The following is a 21850-nucleotide window of genomic DNA, read 5'->3' on the forward strand; positions in this document are numbered from 1 at the left end:
CAAAATTAAGTGGAGCTATTAAAGAACCATAAGAAGCAAGATTCTTAGAACCACACGTTTAAAAAAAATTTTTTACCCTAATGATGTCCATTCATTTATTCAACAAATATTTACTCAGCACCTATTACAGTATCCCAGGCTCCTTGCTAGGGGTTAGAAGTTATCAGAAATACTTATATTTGAAGAGATTAAAAACTGAAAAAGATCTCCTGGACTTCCAGTAAATGTGAGATATTATAAAATTTTTCAAAAAGATGTTTCAACTTACATTTTGTTCCTCTGGTTCTAATTTGGGGATTTTGTGTGACTTGCGCTCCTCAGATCTAGATGAGTCATGCTTGTTGCTTTTTTTCCTCTTTTCTTTTCTGCTTTCATGCTTTGACTTTGTGTGCTCACTTGCCTGGACTTCATTTAAAAGGTCTCCACAAAGGGAGGACTCAAACAATTCCCTGCCATTCTGGATAGTTTTGGTTATTTTTAGTTTAATTTCAGGTGAGCCAGTCTTCTTTGGAATCACAGTTTGTGGTACCGAGGGAGGAGGTGGTGGCTGTGGAGGAGAAGGTTTTTCCAGAATTTCATGTGGTCTTGTGTTTGGAATTTCTGAATGGTAATAGTCAGTGGGGCTAAAGTTTCTAACTGCACCAAAGCCATTGGCTGACCCGTTGGGATACTGATTATATGACTGGTATTTGGTTTGAGTTTCATACATGCTGATTGATGGTGGGTAGCCATTGGTGAGGGGGGGAAGATCTTCTGTTGTAGGTGGGTACTGAAAGCCTTGCTGCAAGGTAGCTTCATATGGTGTCTGGCCACCATCTTCAACAATGTCACTGTTGTTGTCAAAGGCATCCTCCTGACGGATGTTGGCGGAGTCAATGAGTTGAGGTGGTTGCTGAATTGTGTTTCCCATGATCCCTTGCATGAAAGAGAAAGAGAAATCCATTGTTCTGCTCCAGCATCCTTAACTTTCCCTTTCTCTCATCGGGCCTAAAGTTTTAAAAGAGATTAAAAGGTGTTAGTTAATATCCTCAAAGGCTAGAGGCTAATCAATTGCAAAAGTCTGAATTCAATTTTCATATCCAGATATGCACAAATGCTAAATATTTTTAAAGTAGGTAGTCAATATAATTCTGACACAGGGTAAACACTTTTTTTTTTAATTGAAGTATAGTCAGTTTATGATGTGTCAATTTCTGGTGTACAGCATAACAGTTCAGTCATACCTATATACATACATATATTCGTTTTCATACTCTTTTTCATTATAGGTTGCTATTTTTATCTTAAATGCTTATCTGTTTAAAACTCAATTAGTTTCACAATAATTTTAGTAACAACATTTTGTCCACTTTGCAAACACGCAAAATAGCTTTGACATTCCTTTTTGTTTCCCAAGTTAGAGATTATATAAGTCTCAGGTTAAAACTGGTAATTGCAAAATAAGCAGTGTCCTGAGATAAATTAGGTTCCCTATGTGCTTCCCTTAAATCATTCATGTTCTGTCCAGTGGTTCTGTTACTACGAAAATAATAACATCTTATTACAAATATTTTTAAATACAAAAGTAAAAAGGCCAAACCTTCTGCCATACCATCATTCCCAGTCTTCTGTGTCATGGATAACCTCTGTAAACACTTTAGTGGGTATTCTTCTAAATCTTTCTCTATATATTTACACATAAAATATTTAAAATAGAGTTTACTCTGTGACTTGCTTATTCAACTTAAAAATACAACATAGATAGCTTTCTACATCAGCATGTATAGATCATTTCCATACATACTTCATATTGCACGGTAAAAACCTGTAGACTCTACCATATTTAACCATTTGTGTACTGACAGTCATTTAGTTGCTCACAACTGTTTGATACTATAAGTAGGTCTATAGGAAATTTTCTTGACACTGTATCTTTATGCACATATGTATCCCTATATGAAAGATTTGAAATTAGCTACTGCAAAACTGTTCTGTGGGCTGTACTATATAAATTTACACTCATACCAGTAGTGAGTAGGGATGCCTGATTCCCTACACTCTTGCCAGTATCTAGTTGTTTTTAACCAGTGGTATAGATGGCAAAATCATCTTTAGTTTTACCCAAAAAAAAAAGACATGTCAAGACCTATATACTGGTGACTCTGATTCAATCAATCTGGGGTGAGGCCTAGAGCATGAGTATTTCAGGACCACATCCCAGCTGACACTGACGCACACTCTTGGTTGGGTCACTGCATTATACTCTTACAATTCCTGCACCTCCTCGAGATGTCTGAAGATGCCCACATTGTGTAACAATGTTAAAATCTAAATAAGCATGTATTAGGAAATGCTCTAAGATCACTCTGCTTTGCCATAAGGTTTGACAGGTCTACATCTTGGGACAAAAGTTTAACGGACAGTCCAGATATTATTTTGAAAATCCTATAACCATTTCTTCTAAAAAGCTCTAAGGCAAAGAGGATTTCACTACTGTATCAAGTCTGAGGGTCTGACTGTAGCTGCAGGAATACTGGGAAGAGGATTCTGATGCTACAGCCCAGTTCAATTCTATGATCAATTAATAATGTCCACCATCTTGGTTCTAATAGGATTTGCCATCATGATAAAGCAAGTAACCCAAAACAACAAAGGGAAGGAAATGAAAGCTAATGATACACTTTTCAAGGTGAATCCAATTAAACAGCTGTTGTTTATTCTGCTGTTAGCAAATGGAAACAATTTTAGAAGTTCTAAAACTGCAAATCAATGAGTACGAGCGCGTATAGGAAATCAAACTGCTCTTATTGCTCCACAGTGGAGTGGGGGCAGGGCCAGGGGGCATTCCGGAGCATGCCTGTTTTTTTCAGCATCTACCCTGGGCCAAGCACTTTATATATATCTCATTTAATCCTCATGACAACTCTGTAAGACAGGTACTGTGACTCCTGGCTCACAGGTAAACAAACAGCTTCAGAGGGGTCAGGTGGCTTGCCTAAACCACAATGCCAAGCAGGCAGAATTAGGATTTGAACGTAAGCATGTCTGACTCTAAAGCCCAAGATTTTCGCCCCTATGCCGCTTCCACCTTCCTCAGCTGTAACTTCTCAGAGGATGTGTTTCTTCTGTTCACTTACTTTATTCCTTGGCCACTGTCAAAACAGCAACTAACTATTCTATAATGACCACCGCTAACACTTAAAGAGCGCTCAGTACATGCCAGCAGCCATTCTGAGTGCTCTACGTGCAGTCCTACATTCAGTCTCCCAACAGCCTTCAACTAGACATTAATATTAGTCCCATGATGGATGAGGAAACAGAGGTAAGAGAGGTTATGACTTGCTCAAGTGCGCAAGGCCAGTCATTAGCCGAAGGAGCTGGGATTCGAGCCAGGCGGTCTGGTTTCACAGTCTGTGATCCTAACCAGCATACCAAACTGATAAAGCTGACACAGGTTAGAAATCACTTCTTCACATACAGCTTAAGAATCGAGACATTACCCTAATATGACCCTTGGCAAAAATGTATAGCTCATAGACACTAGAAAGGTGTATTCTAAAATTCTGTAAACACACACGGGGCAACTATACAGGTGGAATTCAAAAGTTTTTCAAACTTCCAACTTGAAGCAAGTTAAACACCGACATTTCACAAGATGCAACCTGTTTTTGGTTCTCACAACTGTCATACACAAGATTATCTTCTAGATAGTCTCCCAAATTATAGTCTACAGAGGTTTTCAGGCATATGTATTTAGAGACTAAGATTTCTGATGTTTTTGATTTAGTTCCAAACACAAACTTCCTAGACGTTGGATATTTTCACCCTCTCTTCCTTCCTCTAGCCCTAGAACCAAATATTTCATTTTAGTTTGAAGAAATAGCATTATCATATTACAATTATCATATAGGGGTTTACAATTACACAGTGTTTTATATGCATTCCGTTTTGGGGAGGTTTGGGAAAGAAGGTAATTAGGTTCGTTAATTAATTAATTAATCAGTTTTTACAGAGGGACTGGGGATTGAACCTAGGGCCTTGTGCATGCTAAGCACACTCTAGCACTGAGCTATCCCTCCCTGCCATATGCATTCTTACTTGATCCTCAAAACAATCCTGTAAGGCTAATGGGGCAGGTGTTAGCTTCATTTTTCAGATAACTACATTGAATATTTGAGTTGCTGAATTTCCCAAGACTACAAAGCTAATTAGTGATTAAGCCTGAAAAAGAATCAATCTCTTAGCTTCTAATCCTGTGCTCCTTCCCACAATATCTCACTGCCAGAGAGCATCCAACTACCCCAAGATAACATACTATAACCTTAGGTGTCATACGCTCAAAACTCAACAGACTGTCCTTTCCCTAACTCAGCTTTCAGACTACCCCAGACTAGTCACTGCTCCCACTATTTGTCTAGCTTCCCAGGCTAGAAGCCCCAGGTTCCTAGGTGCGGCTTCTTCCCCCTCCGGTAAGCCATAAAATGAATCACCGGACAAAGCCGGTAGTGTCTTCCTTTGAAATCTCTCTGACTTCTTGATCTCTACATCATGTCAGGCCAGGCCCTTTTCAGCACCTTATCCTGGAACTGCAACAACTGATTTCCTAGATATTTCTCACCTCTGACTTCTTCCTGCACAGCAGTTAGAGGATGCGTCCCGAAACCAAACTTCAATAAATCGATTCCTAAGACACTAAAACTCCATAGTCTATCAAGTCCCTTCCATGCCTTTCAAACTTTTCCATAACCTGACTTTTCCCACAAACCCAAGATGCATGTGCATCAATGAACTTTTCTGAGAATCTACTGGGCCAGCTATCTATAAACTGTGGCTTCACTCGTATATTACACTTCGTTTAATCCTGTGAAGCAAAGCATTAGTCCCATTTTACAGATGAGAAGGAATGGAGCGCAAAAAGATCAAGTGATTCGCCCTTAGCCACGTGGCCAAGAGAAGCTGAATAAGACAGTGGAATCAGATCTCCTGACTCCACCACTTGGTACACGGCGGCTACCTCATGATCTGCAAACTATCCAAACTCCCCATTTTTTACCAATATGCTCCATGCTCATAATCCAAATTTCTGTTTGACAGCTTCTCTCATAACTCACAAGCATCTTAAATACCTAATAAAGAACTCTTAGTTTTAATTTTACTTAAAATATGTCCTTACCCCAGTCTTTCCTACGAGAAAAAAGATGAAACCTCCACCTATCAGCTGCCCAAGCCAGAAGCCCGGGAATCACGACACATCCCTTCCCTTGCTCCTACCTGCGTCCAGTCAGTGAACTCCCTGAGTCTTACCTCCAAAGGGCATGTCTCACTTCTGTCTCTCATTCCGTCTCTCCTGCTCCTCACACTAGTCCAAGCTCCTCGCCTGGTCTACTCCACAGCCACTTCCCCAGTCTCCATGCTGGTCCTGCCTCTAAAATCTATTTCCCCATATAACAGCCAGTCACCTTTTAAAACTTATCCAGTCACGTGACTACCGCTCAAAATATGGCAGGGAAAATGAACATTGTGGATGACTCTCACGAATGTCATTTTGAATTAACTAAGCCAGACACAGTGATTCCACTTACACAGTGCACGGTGCGATTTCATTTACATAAGGTTCAGAAACAGGATAAAGTTAAAACTAAATGTGTAGTTAGCTGCCAGAAGAGTGGCTGCTTTTTTTGAAGAGGGTGCTGTAAACACAACAGGGGGACTGTAGGGATTTTTCTGAGCTACTAGTTACATTTAATTTATTGATCTAGATGGTAAATATATGATTTACTAAAATAAGCAAAAATAAAGAAAAAAACCTTCAATGCCTTCCCAGAGTATCTAGATAAAATCCAGGCTCCGCACCACTGCAGCAGGCCCCTGCACGGTCAGGCCTCGGTTTACCTTTCCAGAGTCATCTCCCAGCACTCCCCGCTGCAAGCACTGCATTCCAGCCTCAAGGGCTTCTTCTCAGTTTCTCAAATGTGCCAATCAGGGTTTTCACATGTGCCGCCCCAGCTGCTATCAGGGTTTTCCCATGTGCTGCCCCAGCTGCCTGAACACCTATATTCTCTCGGAGAGAACTTCCGAGGTCCTCTGCTCATTCCCTCACTGAGCCTGTGTTTTGTCCTTTGTACTGACCATAAGATGCGTTATACAGACATGTGTTTGCCTTCTTACTGTCTGTATCCCTCATTCCACTGCATGCTCTACAGGTGCAGAACCATGTATGTATTATTCAATGCTGGACACTCACTACTGTTCAATTAATAAATGAATCAAAGAGTCCCTGTCCTCAAAGGGCTTAAAACTACTACACCTCCACTGACCGGCAGCATTTCTGGGGATGTTAGCCTATAATGTAACTTAACTTACCCACTAATCCCTTATTTGGTAAAAATGTGTTATGCTTATTGTAAAAAACAAACAAAACATTGGCACCCATAATTACGCGGTCAACCGATCTTCTACAAAGGTGCCAAAGAGACAGGATGGTATTTAACACATGGGGCTGGAACAAATAACTGGATATCTATGTGGAGAAAATGAACCTCAATCCTTACTTTATATTATACCCCAAAAATTACTAAAATTAGTTCATAAGCCTAATGCTAAAGTCAAAACTTCTAGAATAAACATGGGAGTAAACATACTGCTAAGTAAGACAAAGATTTCTTAAACAAGACACAAATACCATAAACTATGAAAGAAAAAGATTGATATCCAGAGTGTTTAAAAAAAGTTTTTTAATAACATTAATTTTTTAATTAAAAAAAGATGAATAAAATGGCATTCAAAATTAAAAATTCTTGCTCTTCAAGAGATACTTAAGAAACACAAAGGTGAGTTATAGGCAGGGAGAAAATATTTGCAAAACATGTGTCCATCAAGGTGGGGAGGATATTGCTCAAGTGGTAGAGCAGGCACAAGGTCCCAGGTTCAATACCCAGTACCTCCTCAAAAAATCTAATCACCCCCCCCCCCAAAAAAGAACCGATGTTTAGTTGAACATGTGTCCAACAAAGAACATCCTTACATCCTGACATTCTAGGACATGGGGAGAGACCTATTAAGGGTTTCTGAGCAAAAATGAGGCAAGAGAAATGACAGTTTAAGTATTCGTTACTCCACAGGTTGCTTACTAAATGCAAACAGGAAAATGTACAGTAGAGAGACGTGGCAGGCCTCATTTCAATAAGTGGTTAGGTACGGCAACACCAGAAGTGGGACTGACTGGCCTCATGGTGTGAGTCAGTAACACATCATCATCTCTGCAGTTCTCTTCCCCGTGCTCAAACTGAACCTCAAAATGGGGAAACAATTAGGCAAATCCCAAACATCGGACCTTCTCTCAAAAAACTGGCCTGGGCTCTTCAAAAATGTTACAAAAAACCAAAAGGTGGAAAGACTATTTTATACATATTTATTTATTTAGGATAGTAACACTATTCTGTCTATATATATTCAGAATAGAAAGACTATTCTCTCCCTCTCCCTCTCTCTCTCTATATATATGTATATTTTAATGGAGGTCCTGAAGATTGAACCCAGGACCTTGTGCATACTAAGCATGCGCTCTACCACTGAACTATACCCTCCTTCTATATTTTAGAAGACAAGATAAACAACCAATGCAATGCGTGAACTTTCATTAAGTCCTGGATTTAAATACACACAGATTAAAAACTACATTTTGGAGAAATGCATATTTAGAATATGAACTCGTTATTAAACAATGGAGCTATTAATTTTCAAGGGTATGGTAACAGTGTTCTGTTTATATATGAGAATGTATCTCCTTATTCTTAGGAGAGCTATGCTGAAATATTTAAAGTGTCATGGGATCCACAACTTTCAAACAGTTTAGGATTTAAAAAGTACATATACCTAAAATAAAACAAAGGAAGCAAAATGTTAACCAGTTAGCTAACCCAGGGGTTGTCTGTAATATTCTTTTAACTTTCCTAAAGGTTTGAACATTTTAAAAGTTAAATGTTGGGAAAAAATAAAAATAAATAATTTAGCTAAAGGGTTGAAAGAAGTATTGAAAAGAAAAAGTAACCGCTTCTTAGGGTGGTAAAAGCCCGCATTAAATCCTGACAGCATATTCTGACCAACTAAGCCAAATGGTCCACATTATCACATTTTCTAGTAAGTCTAAGCACGAATAGAGCCATGCTTTTTCATATTCTACCCCCAAATAATACAATAAAGCAGTTTTGATAATTTTAAAAAAGGTGTTTTAGGACTAAAACTAAATTCTTTTATATAGTGATTCTGTACGCACTGGAGTCTGGCAGCTAGTCTTCAAACAGCAGATGCACCAAGTGACAGGACAGTCAGGAGGCGCTCCAGTGAACACTGTGTTGAGAGAATCAAACTGCTAGGTTCAGAACTCAGATCCAAGGCTTACTAGCTATGTGACTTTCAGTGACTTCATCTCCCTAAATCTGTTTTCTTACCCAGAAACTGTGGCTACTCTGTCTACCTGTGCAGCGTTGCTGTAAGAAGTAAGAGGTAATCCCCGAGCGGAACTTGGGACAGTGCCCGGAGTGCCACCAGAGCCCAGGGTCTGCTGGCTGTTAATTCTATTATCCTTCAGTGCAACGCTGGGCTCACAGAACCTGTGAAACCCTGACCTCAGATCTGAAGGCATTTACAATCTCTTTGTAAATTAAACAAGACAGGATTTCATGGGCAAGAGTCATAAAATAGTAGTAAACAATGCAAACAAGTTAAACAGAAGGGGACCAGGAATTAAACTGCATGCCATTACAATTGTAACAGACATTTGAGAAGAGTGTTCACTAGGGAAGGAGGCATTTAGGCCACGGAAGACAGGTAGGATGTGGAAGCTGGGTGTTTCTCACCCACAGATTTTAAAACTACTGGGCAGAGGCCACCAAAACTCTCACACCTTTGGTACTAATAAACCCCTGATAAAGATGGTAGGTCTGAAAGTTTCTGCATTACTAAGGTAATAACAATACTGACTAGCATTTGAGGACTTACCACGTGTCAATACTGTCCTAAGTGTTTTTGTTACATTATCTCACTTCTCATAACACCTCTTTGAGGAAATGCTATCACTACCCGCATTTCACTCCTGAAAAACGAAGGCCAACAGATTAAGGGACGTGCCCACAGTCAGACATCCTGTTAAGGGAGGACCCACACCCAGGCGGTCGGTCCCACAGCGCTGGCCTCTGACAGTAATCTCACTCCCACAGCCCCTGAGTATGTGACACGAAGGCTCACTTGACATTTCACACTTCCCAATCCAACTCCCTAGGGCTCTACCATGTACTTCCAAGTAAGTGAAACCACCACGGACAAATAATTTAGGACAAACTCTTCCTCTGACCAATGTTTCTAGGTTTGTTTGTTTTTTTTTAAAGATGAAAGAAATCAATAAATGAAAAAAGAAAATCAATGAATGAGTTTTTTCACTTAAGTTTGATGAAGCTGTTCATAGACATTTTTAAAGGAAAAAAGTTGAAAATTACCAACTGAAGCTTTAGGTCATTCATTCATTTATTCACCAACTTATTCATGAGGGGAGTGATAACAGAAAAGGTACAGAATCCTTAAATCAATCTTAGGTACAGAGTTAAACAAAAGGAAGCATATCATGTTTCACATGAACAGCTTAGGTTATAAATACCAACTAAGTATTCATCATGTGTTAAATGTATATTCTAAGTCACTATAACAAATTCTTCAAATGAACAATGCCCTTTGGTAGACCGTACATATTGTTGGATTCCAGTTTATAGAACTACATGCTATTCATAGCAGCACTATTTACAATAGCCAAGACAGGGAAACAGCCTAAATGTCCATCAACAGATGACTGGATAAAGAAGATGTGGTATATTTATGCAATGGAATACTACTCAGCCATCAAAACAGACAACATAATGCCATTTGCAGCAACATGGATGCTCCTGGAGAATGTCCTTCTAAGTGAAGTAAGCCAGAAAGAGAAAGAAAAATACCATATGAGATTGCTCATATGTGGAATCTAAAAAACAAACAAACAAACAAACAAAGCATAAATACAAAACAGAAACAGACTCATAGACATAGAATACAAACTTGTGGTTGCCAAAGGGGTGGAGGGTGGGAAGGGATAGACAGGATTTCAAAATTGTAGAATAGACAAACAAGATTATACTGTATAGCACAGGGAAATATACACAAGATCTTATGGTAGCTCACGGAGAAAAAAATGTGACAATGAATATATATATGTTCATGTATAACTGAAAAATTATGCTCTACACTGGAATTTGACACAGCATTGTAAAGTGATTATAAATCAATAAAAAATGTTAAAAAAAAAAAAAAAGAACTACACGCTGTGCTATTTTCCTGTTTAACACCAGTTTCTTCTCAATAAGAAAAAACTTTTTATTATAGATCAAAATTCCTCATATTAATATCACTATTCAGGCTTTCTGGAATCAGAATTAGTTTCAAAGATGTCATATAAATTATCTATTTCTATCTTTAGCTCCAATAATACATTCCTTCAATACATTCCCAGGTTGCTTAATTTGTAAATCTAACTGCATCACTTTCCTGATTAAAATCCTTCAGCGATTCCTAGAAAAAGTCAAAGCACTTTGGCTAACACAGCATATAAGGCCCTCCAAGCAAGGCCTCCATCTACAGCTTCAACTTCAAGTCACTTCTGTACACGAGTAATGTTAGATTAATGTTATCTCCTATGCCTAGGGTTTTCAATGTTAAATTAATGTAATCCCCTATGCCTTATACGCCCTTCTATGCTTTTTTTTTTTTTTTCAGCCTGACTTTTAATCATCTTTTGAACTCAGGAAGTCATTTCCAAGAAGTTGTCACTTAAGTTCTAGGCTAGTCTGAGTAACTTTCCTCTGTATTCCTAAGATACACTATGCATACCTCTTAGAATTAATCATGAAACAGTCTGTTTGTGCAACTTTCTTGAGAGCAGGAAGTAATTTTATTCATCCCTATGCTCCTAGAACCCAAAGCAAAGGCTCAGGGCTTAATGAATCTTTTAAACTGAACTGTGTAAACTTAAGGGAGTTATTACATATAAATGAAATGATTTAAAGAGTTGCTGAGGATCTTCCCAAGAAGAATGCAAGATAATATAAATGCAACTATGGCCTCCTCAGGAATATCCTTGGCAAAATCTGATTGATAACTACTCACCTAGCCACTACTGAGATTCTCCTTAATTCTGGGCTATCCTCCCCTGCAAGGCCTAAAGCCCCAAGAGACTGGCATCAAGTCAAATGAATTTCCAGAGAGAGTCTATTAACCCAACAAAAGGCCAAAAGATATCAAAAACTCTATGTAAAACCCTAATGTTATTACTACTGTGGATGTGAAATTCAGAATGTAGAAGCTCTCAAAATACAATTTTCATAGTCATATTAACTGAACTGGCATGAACATCAATTCTTATTTTCCAAACCTATTCCAGTAATTCTAACCAATCACACTAAAATACAAAGCAGACTTGATACATAAACACTAGAATTTTTACAGAGAAAGAAAAATAGTGGAAAATAACGTGATTCCCACAACACAGAGGAAGAGGGTGGTCTTCTTTCACCCAGGATAAACAAGGGATCCAGATGTTTCTTTATGTGAACTGTTACAAGAAACATTTCTCAAGGTTTATGATAAATCCACAGTCTGTGTGTGTTTCTATAGTAACAGGAATGGAGTACACGCAGACAGTCTACAGTAATGAATCAGCTATGCTGGTTCTTGAAAACCTGGCATTTTTAACTGGCGAATTCTGTGGCAAACATTTAAAAAAAATACATAATGTTCAAAAATTAAACGGTCATTTCGTTTTAAAGCAAAAAACAGAAATTCAGTACATAAAGGTAAGCTTAAGTATACATTCTTTGTGGCATATTAGAGAAAGCTATCAAATATATTCATATACTGATTTCTAACTGAATGATTACTAATATTTGAAAATCAGGCCCTGTATTTGAAATCAATTCAATATACACACACACATACCCCTCCAAAAAACCACTTCAACTACGACTCATACTTAATGACAGAATATGAAGATTTCCGGATGACAGCGTCAAGGGAGATTTTCATTCTACTATTTTTCCCCCCAAATCTACACCAAGAAGAAAACGGTAAGAGGAGTTTTGTTTTGCTTTTTTTAATATGGTCTATTATTTTCAGTACATAGGTTTGAGAGGGTGAGACCAGAACCTCTACAAAGTAAAAACTTGAAAAAACATTCTATATAGGAAGAATGCTAAAATTCCCTAATGCCAGGATTTTAAGAGAGTCTATTCTTTTTGGTTCTGTGTTCTATTCATATTTTAATCTAATTATATGATCAGAGTGATCCTTCGGCAATAAGCTATAAATTCTGTATTGCCTATTTTGGCTTTAATTTAAAAATTGTTTTAATATAAAAATTGTTTAATTGATAGTAATGTAATAACAAAGGTATATTGTTTAAAAAAAAGAACAGAGGTATATTATTTTGTTATATCTATTTTAAAACTGTAAGTAATTCATCCTTTTTGGAAGTAAATTAAGAGATAAATATTTTTTACAAGCCCAAACACACACCTTTAAAAATCAGCAAACATAAAGTGCTACTAAGTATGAACAGGATATAAGTTATGCTAAAATTCATATTCTTCCTTCACGAGCTTTTCTATATTTTAACTTCATCACAGACACACAAAAATTGGGGCTGGAGGTTACGGGAAAAAAAAGAAAAAAATCAATCACTTGGTTCTAAGAACCTAATCATATCTCTACAGCACAAAAAGGAAAAACAGTATTTACTTTTTATTTGTTAAAAGTAGCTAGAATTCATGGCATCTAATCTGGCTCTGTTATAGACAAAAAACAATAACTGAATTTGACACAGTGCCTACCAACTCAATGTCAATCTTCAAACAAAATGGATCCTACTTGAAAATGTTTAATCAAGGAAACACAAAGTTACAAATGGAAGTGGTGTTGCATTTGTTTTTAGATTATTTTATCTTTTGAGAGAACTGAAACCACAGAAGTTTACAAGATTTAATATTTATTCACAAACAAAATACTTTTAAAAACATTCAGGTGGTACACAGCTGGTACTTACAGCTACCTATCCACAGCTGTAACTATAATGGTGTAGAAGAAATTATTTCTAACTGAAATTGGGCATTTTCTCTCAATTTGTTAAATTCCCATGATAATATAAATGCTGGGACTTCTGAGACTTTGAGGCTGCCATATAATGATATTAATTCTATAGATACTTAACAAAATTTTAGTTTCCTTATGACTTTTTAATGAAAATTTAAGGATGTCAGAATGAAGCAGTTTGAAAAGAGTGCTGGTTAATTTCTGAATCATTTCAAGAGGTTTACTACCATTCTGATTGAGGCTAACTCTTTGAAAGTTTAATGCTATGATTTAGGGGAAAACATTTTCATTTCTGAACGATTTTTTCAGCAATTATACTAATAAAAGATCAACTCTCCAAATGACACAAAAGGCTTACAGTATTTTAGTATGTTAAATAAATGTTCTATATTAGTAAACCTTATCTGGGTATCTTGACTTAAAGGTACTTTCCGAGGTAGCCTTTTAAAAAGAACTCTAAGCTGCTGACTAATTTCTGGGTTAAACTGGAAAGTCTGCTTGCTTTAAAAAAAAAATAAACAACTCAGGAGAAAATACAGTCCCTTTATATTGTCATGTGACTTTACTCATTTATCCACCAAGATAAAAAGGAAATCATGTCACTTTTATACAGTTACTGATAACATGTATCCAAATCAAAGTAGTCTTACTCCATTTATATCTAATAAACTCAAGATGTATCAACAGAAGATACCCTTCTAGAACAGGATTTGTTACATGACACTTACTCATTAAGCAACAAAGCAAAATCATAAAGATTGGTGATGCTCTTCAATAAGCAGAGAAATAAAATGTGAACTTGGTGCTTAAACAATAAAAAACAAAACACAAATAAATACTGGTATGACTTTCTCTTCTTGCTCCCCACTAACATAGTATTTTTGTCCTATTTTCTTAAAGACACAGTCATATTTCTACAGAATGCTCTGCTAATCTATCAATTTTACTCAATTTAAATAAGAGTGCTGTCACCAAAGGCTACATATTGCATGATTCCACTTATGTGAAATGTCCAGAACAGGCAAATCTGTAGAGACAGAAAAAAGATCAGGGGCTAGGGGGAGGAAGGAGCGGAGGCTGACTGCTGCTGGGCACGGGCTCTCTTTTTGGGTGATGAAAATGTTCTGGAATTAGTGGTGATGGCTGCACAACCTTGTGAATATACCACAGAACTGCACACTTTAAAAAGGTGAACTGTATGGTATGTGAATTATGTCTCAAAAAAAATGCTATAAAAGAAATCAAGAAAGTGCTTGCATAAGCTTCTCAACAATAAAGTCTACAATATCCATTCAAAGAATTACTGGTTTGTATACACCAGTGTGCAAATTTACTTGAAGTACACAGCCTTCCACTTATTAAGACATGGGAATTAAAAGATGAGGTGCTGGGAAAGCAATAGACCAGCAAACAAAATAAGCTCCCGGACAGAGGACCCAAGCCTGAATGGGGAACTTGGAACGTCACAGAAGACACATGCAGATTAGTGAAGAAAGGACAGAAGATTCAAAGCATGGCAGTGGGACACTGTTTACCCATATGCGAAAAAAATTAGATCCTCACCATATCACGTATCAGCTCAGGTGGGTTAAAGACCAAGTACAAAAAGTAAAGCTTAAAAAACTATTAAGAAAAAAACAAAACATAAAATGGAAGCAGATCATTATGAACACAAGGTGGGGAAGGATTTCTTAAATAACAGAGTACAAAACATATCCATTAATGAAATCAATGATACTGTAAAAAATAAAAACACAAACTGTATGCCAAAAGTTAACACAAACAAGTGAAAAGAAGGCTCCAGCCTGGAAGAAGATAAACGCAACACATAAAATGAAGCTGGGTTCTGCCCTCCAGCTTTCTGCCAAATCTCCTCAATTCTTGTGATGTTCATTGGCTGAGCCGTATCATTTCTCATCGGAGTTAGAGTAACAACTCCAAACTGTTCTCTCTGCTTCCAGAGTTGTCTCCAATCTGCTCTCTGTAGCATTGACAGTACTTAAACAGAAAAAAGAAAACCCCTCACACTTAGTAACTTCCCTTGGTTCTCCATGCTTTAGGACAAAATCCAAAAAGCAAAAGGCCTTCTCGATTTGGCCCCGCCTACCTGTCCAGCCTCCTCTCCTCCAGCTTAAGCTTTCCCACCTTGCGAAGCCTCTCCAGACACCCCCACCCTCTGAAGCCAGTCATACCAGCTCACCCGTACTCTACCATAGCACTCAGTACATTGTAGGGGGCCACCTTGTCCTAAACAAAGGGGGTATGTGCGTAAGTGAATATGATCTCAAAACATCTGTGTAAGAACTCATAGTAAAATACTTGATTATATCCATTCTGGATACCAGCTGCTGCCTTTAATTGCCCTGTGTAGGCTGAGACATCACTGGGCCGAGATTCCTGCCAGCTCCTCCCTCCTTCCCATTCTGCTGCTGCTACATCGGGAAGGAGACCAGAAGTTGCAGCCAGGTTTTCCCCAGCCCTAATCTATACAGGCTTCTTTAAGAAAACAAATATGTATTGAGCACCTACTATTTACGAGACACTGGCCTAAGCTCTACAGTTGTAGAGCTGGAATCATACAGCTGCATTATTTTTGCAGAGAGAAGAGCAATAAAGGGGAAGTCCTGGAGATGAGACTCAGTAAGATTCATTTATTCAATTCATATTGAGTGCCTGTATTATGTTTGGTCCTAAGTACTATAGATAAAAGATGAGCAAAGACAGAGTCCCCATGGACAGAAAGGGGCAAGTGCTCTGGATGAAAAAGGAAAACATCCAGGGTTGAGAAGCTGGGGGATGCGGCATAGAAAGAGCATTCCGGGGGCCTCAGACATTTCAGGCCTAGGAAACAAAAAGCCCTAACCTGTGGCAAGGGAGGGGAACTCCTTCACAAAGACCTACATTAACCATCGCCTAAAATTGTTTTAGTTAAGAACTTTCTTGGCTTCTTAGTATCACATCTTCCAAATGATCTAGATTATTAGAAGGGCCTTTCTTGACATGTTGCAGAACCAAATCACAAGCATTTGATAGAAGCACACTACATAATTCAGGGAAATAAAAATAACTGAAATGGCAGAGAATATGGAAAGACATGGGACCACCTCATCTCTGAAACCCCAGGCCAACCCCAGTGGCTAGTACAACATCAATAAACAAATCAATCACAAACAGAAGGGAGTATCACAGTCAGGGGCCATAGGGCTGGATTCACAATGGAAGTACATTAACATGGCCTAACAGCCAGTAGTAACTAGCATTACTGAAATGCCACAGGCTGTTAGCAGCATGCATTTAGAACTGACTGTATAGACTGCTTTTTCCTTCCCAAAAAGATCACAAATAAAGCTAAAAAGTATCTGCACAATGATCATATGTCCAACACAAAACCAAACTAGCAGCAGGTAATCAGGTCACTAAGAGGAAACAAAACAAAATGAAATTTCCCCAATTATTTTTAAACTTCTTCAAAAGTTTAGTATTTAATCTTATTATATTTTATTCAGTAATATTTTCATCAGAATTAAATGAGAGCAGAGGATTTTTTTTTGAGTGCTGGGAATTCAGAGTATAAACACATCACATGAAAATCACTGACAAGAAACGGTTTCCCCAGGAAACTTTAAATATTTACGTAATCACATTTAATATGAAGCTCTCTACCATGAATCTAGTAATTCTACAGGCACATATAAACTATTAACATATTAGGGTTCATATTTTCCAAAACAGTAGTTGTATTATGAAAAGAAGCTTCGTCTTTCGTTCAGGGTATAAAACCCGCAGGCAGTACTAACGGGGTTAAGAGAAACTGTCACAACATTATCGCTGTTGAGTTTAATACATAAGGAGACTCTGAAATTCTAATAAAATGACTTCTCTTTCTTTGAATCATTTATAGACTAACACAAACCGGTACTAAACACAAAGTCAATGTGTATTAGAGTGCCAATCTGTACTTGAGATTTGAGGCATCTTTGAGCAACTTCAACGTTCAGAGACTTGTCAAATGGGTTCAGATTTCTGAAGTTCATATTCATCTTTAATTTCCAAAGCAAAGGGCAGCAGTGCCTTCTTAGGTCATGGAAAAACCAAACAACCAACAAAACAAAACTACTTCACTTCCAGCAAAGGTACTGCGTACTCATGTTTTGCTCACTACGGTACTGCTATCCCCAGCACAGTAAGGGAATGGAAAAGGCTGCTAAATGAATAGGGATGGCAAAAAGGACAAAAGGGAATTAGAACAGCTATTTTACTTAATTTTCATTTCCAACCAAGTAATGAAGACAGCAGAAAATGTGTTCTGGCTATCAAACTACAGTCAAAAGGACAGCCCCAAATCACTGCATTATTATTGGCCATAAACAGGACTTAAACTTCATAATCTAAAATTATGTAGATAATTTCAATGTGTAACTGTTTTGGAAACCTCATCAAACCACTGTGTTATACTAATCTCCAAAATTACTAACACTTCCCAAGAGCCAAATATGAGTTACCAAATCAAGTTTCATCTTTAGTATCTGGACTTTATGTAACCCACTGATCAAGAACTGAGCCAACATTCAAATATATGGTGAAGAATCAGACTAGGAAGGCAACACACTTATCAATGAGTTCACATTCTGAAACAAGGTTTTTCAACCCAGCAACACTAACATTTGTTGTAGGTAGGAGGTGCTGTCAAGTGCATTTAAGATGTTTAGCAGCATTCTGGATGCCAGTAGTACCACCCACCTGCCAGTAATAATAAAAAAAAATCTCCAGACACTGCGAAATGTCCCTTGGAGGGCAGAATCGTGCTAGGGTTGAGAACCACTGCCGTAAAAGGATGGCCACTGAATTGTAAATGTTTACTATTGTTCTCTTTTGCTTCTCTGTAAAGTTTATAATGAACACATAAAAATATAAATACATTTTTTCAAGAGAAAAATACAATTCATTTATCATAAACCAAGGAAATGCTCATATTTATTCAGCGTGATTCCTATTTTTCAATGACTAACATGCTCAGATGCATTTCTGAATATGGCATATTTGAGTATTCAAAAAGTTTAACAACAACAACAAAAAACCCTGCAACAACTCAGAATAGATAAGATGTTAATCTACATAAGAATCTCTCTGAAATTTCAAACAAAAATACTTTAAAGATGCTTCAAGTAAAATAATATAATTTACTGAGCACTAATGATGTGACGTTCCAAGTGCTTTACAAGTATTATCTCATTTAATCCTCAGAAAGCCCCTGTAAAGTGGATACTAGTATCTCCATTTCACAGATGAGGAAATTGAAGGACCGACAGGTTAGGTCACACCCAGGCAGTCTGGCTTCACAGACTACACTCTTTTCCACATGCTATACTGTCACTGACCACTGAACCACTTTTCTGTAATGCCTGCATTAATTCAGAAAGGCAACCCTTACTGCTTCAGAAAACATCTCTATTACTACAGTTAATGAAGCCAGTATCTTCAACTTGTAAAGGCTGTGATAGAATAATAATACCCTCCCCCAAATTCCCCAATCCTAATCCCTGGAACCTGTGGACATGTTGCCTTATGGGGCAAAAGGGACTTGGCCAATGTGATTAAGGATCTTACAATGGAGAGATTATCGTGGATTATGGGGGGGGGGGCCCCAATGTGATCACTAGGGTTCTTATAAAAAGAGAGGGAGAAGAGTCAGAGTCCGAGGGAGATTTGAAGGTGCTCTGCTGCTGGCTTTGAAAACAGAGGAAGGGGACCACAAACCAAGGAATGCACGCACCTCCTCCACCCGAGGAGGTGGAAGAGGCAAGGGAGCAGATTCTCTTCTAGAGCCTCCAGGAGGAACAGTCCCACTTATACCTTGATTTTAGCCAGTGGGACCCACGGTGGCCTTCTAACAGCCAGAGCTACAAGATAATGAATTCGTACTCTTTTAAATTTTGTTGCGTTTAAGCCACTAAGTCTGACATCATTTGTTAGAGAGGCAACAGGAAACAAGAGTCTTCTCTGACAGCATTTCCACTCACTTTGTCTTCATGAGTCCTATTAGCATCCCTATAAAACATTCAACAGGGAGGAGGAGACCTCCCTTAGATTCATTAACCTACGATGGAAATATCACTTTAAAAACTCTTACCCCATCACAACATAAACAGTCCTATCCATGGATACAAATATGCTAATAGGACCTACAACTTGTCTCTGGACAGCCAGAAAAGCCATTAGGTTCTAACTGCTGGCAGGGTGCTGCTGCCACCGTTCACAATGCAGAAGAAACGGAAACGATCTCTTCCCACTTTGTTGGCACAGTCACGGCTGCTTTCTATGCTCTGAAGTTTACTTTCATTCCCGTCACAGATGTGATACAAAGAACGAAATGGCAGTAAACCACTACCACGTGCGACACAGTAACATGGGTCCTTTTCTTACTAAAATACTTACTATATTTAAGATGTTCAATTTCTGACAACCGAAATCTCTGGGCCACACTGAATTTTGTGGCTGATTTTCACAAAAATATGTGGGGGCAGAGGGAGAAAACTTGCAGTAGTAAAGACAGGACTATGCTAAGAACCATTTCTTAAAGTCTGTTAATTTAGACAAATAGTAGCCGTAGTTAATAAAGAAAAGAAAAGCCTCTTGCAGCCATCCAAAAGAACTCTATTAAGCCAATATTTTTCCTAATGAATAGCATCTAACTGGAAATTTTGAAAAGGTGATTAATGTATAACTTCCCTAAACAAAAAGGCTTTCATTCACATCTGAAAACATTAACTATTTCAGAATATGTCCAGAAATAGACGAGTACAAATAAGATTCTTTCCACACGTATCATGTTGGCAATTAAAGGTCAGAAATTAAATTACCTAATTTACTATAAGGGAACATTTGATCTCCGACTACTCACAGATAACTCAAACCAGCCTCAGTCAAACACTGCTCTCATCAGGTAGAGTGCTTATGTCTCCTGCATGCCGATGTCCACTCCCAGACAAGTCAAACAACACACTGGAAAAGTAGGAGTTGGCAGTTTTCTTCTGGCCAAGCAACGGCATACAAATAAATGACTTCGAGTAAATTCCTTCATCTCCAAGAGGTAGGAAGTGAGGCCCAGTACTCAAAAACCGACCTTGGAAATATCCTCCCACTTGTTTTTTCCATTTTGTCAACTCTATGATGTTTTATGTGGAGAGAATTTATTTAATACATATATGTATCCCTGGACAAAAGTTTGTTTGTTTTTAAGTTAGAGTTCCCAGAGAAATGTTTCTGTACAGACTCATTCTAAACTCATCACCTTAAATTACCCACACCAACCCCACCAAGATAATCAGAAGCTGAGCCTCACCTTGCCCATTCCCAGACTCTAAGTGGCTTGTTAGTCCAGATAGATATCTCATCCCTCACAAAGTCCTTTTTTTGTTTTGCCTGTGACGTGGTTCATTACTGAACACCAACTATGTACCAGACCCTGTTCTAGGTCCTGGGAAATGAAAGGAAATAAGATTCTGGTCTCATGGAGCTTAAATAAACATGAAAATTTCAGATAATGATAAGCTACTATAAAACAGGGTAACAGGATATAGTGCCTGGGGGGGCTGGCTTGCTATAAAAAGGACAAATGGAATCAAAACCAGGAATTAGTCATACTGAAAGACCGAAGGAAGACAAGTGAGGAACTGAAGTATCTTTTACTTCCTTTCAAGATCTCTTTGTTTCAGAGGCTTCTAAGGTATGGCTATAGTAAAAAGATTTAAATAATAGTTTAGTCAAGTATTCCACATAGTATAAAAAGTTTCAGCTTTCAATACTATTTAACCATAATTACTCCAAAATACTACTGAAGTGAAATAATTTTGCTGGTGAGCAGTACAGTCTGTTAATAACTGCATCAATTAAAAGAGGTTTTACTACTTTTATATTTAAACTTTTTACTTAAATTCTAATTTTTAGAAATTTAAAAATATTAAAAATTTTGTATTTAAAAAGAAATCACCAAATAACTATTATTAAGTTGTTTCCTGTGAATGGATTTATTTACTACTTAAGATAGTGAGCATTTGGAAAAATGAGATTTTAAAAACCCAACTCCACAAAAACCAATACAGTAATCACAAGAGCAAAGAATGTGAAAGTGTCCACTTCTACTTAATTCTTTCCCTTCCCTTATCTAAATCTGTGCTAGTCGCACGTGGCTATTTAATTGTAAACAAATTAAAATTAAATACAATAAAAATTTAGTTCTCAAGGACGCTAGCCACGTTTCAAGTGTTCAAAATCGACATGTGGCAAGCGGCTACCACATGGGACAGCAGAGACAGAGTATTTCCATCACTGCAGAAAATTCTATTTGTCAGTGCTGATGTAAACCATTTTTCAAATTTAACCTAAACAAAATCATCTTTAAAAAGCTTATAAAAATAAGGCTAATCACGAACTTTTTAAAGAAATTGGTGACCAGTACTGAAAAACTAGATAGAAACCATGCAAGAGGAAATTCAGCAATCAGACCTGTAGGCCAGAATAAGAACAAACCAAGGAGAAGCAAAAATGTTTTTTGACACTGGCTTTGTAGTCATGAGACTTGAATTTTAGTTTCGATTATACCTCTAGCTTAGCTGCATGAATTTTGAAGAGATACAACATATTTGGACTTCTGTTTATAGCCCATAACAGAGGTTAAATCAGGTAATCCAAGTCACCTGAAATG

At 37.7% G+C, this 21850-nt stretch overlaps 1 protein-coding gene across 4 annotated transcripts in view; it reads right to left on the reverse strand.

Moving 5' to 3' along the window:
• Nucleotides 1-21850, reverse strand: part of NSD3 (nuclear receptor binding SET domain protein 3) — a 92108-nt gene that overhangs the window by 59657 nt on the left and 10601 nt on the right. For all 4 annotated transcript variants that reach the window (XM_010946244.3, XM_045509932.2, XM_045509926.2 and 1 more), the window contains exon 2: nucleotides 269-987. In XM_010946244.3, coding sequence (XP_010944546.1) covers nucleotides 269-943 — 675 coding nt within the window. In that variant the 5' untranslated portion in view covers nucleotides 944-987. The remainder of the gene's footprint in view (nucleotides 1-268; nucleotides 988-21850) is intronic.

The sequence above is a fragment of the Camelus bactrianus genome, chromosome 26 (assembly GCF_048773025.1).
Source record: "Camelus bactrianus isolate YW-2024 breed Bactrian camel chromosome 26, ASM4877302v1, whole genome shotgun sequence".
Lineage (NCBI taxonomy): Eukaryota > Metazoa > Chordata > Mammalia > Artiodactyla > Camelidae > Camelus > Camelus bactrianus.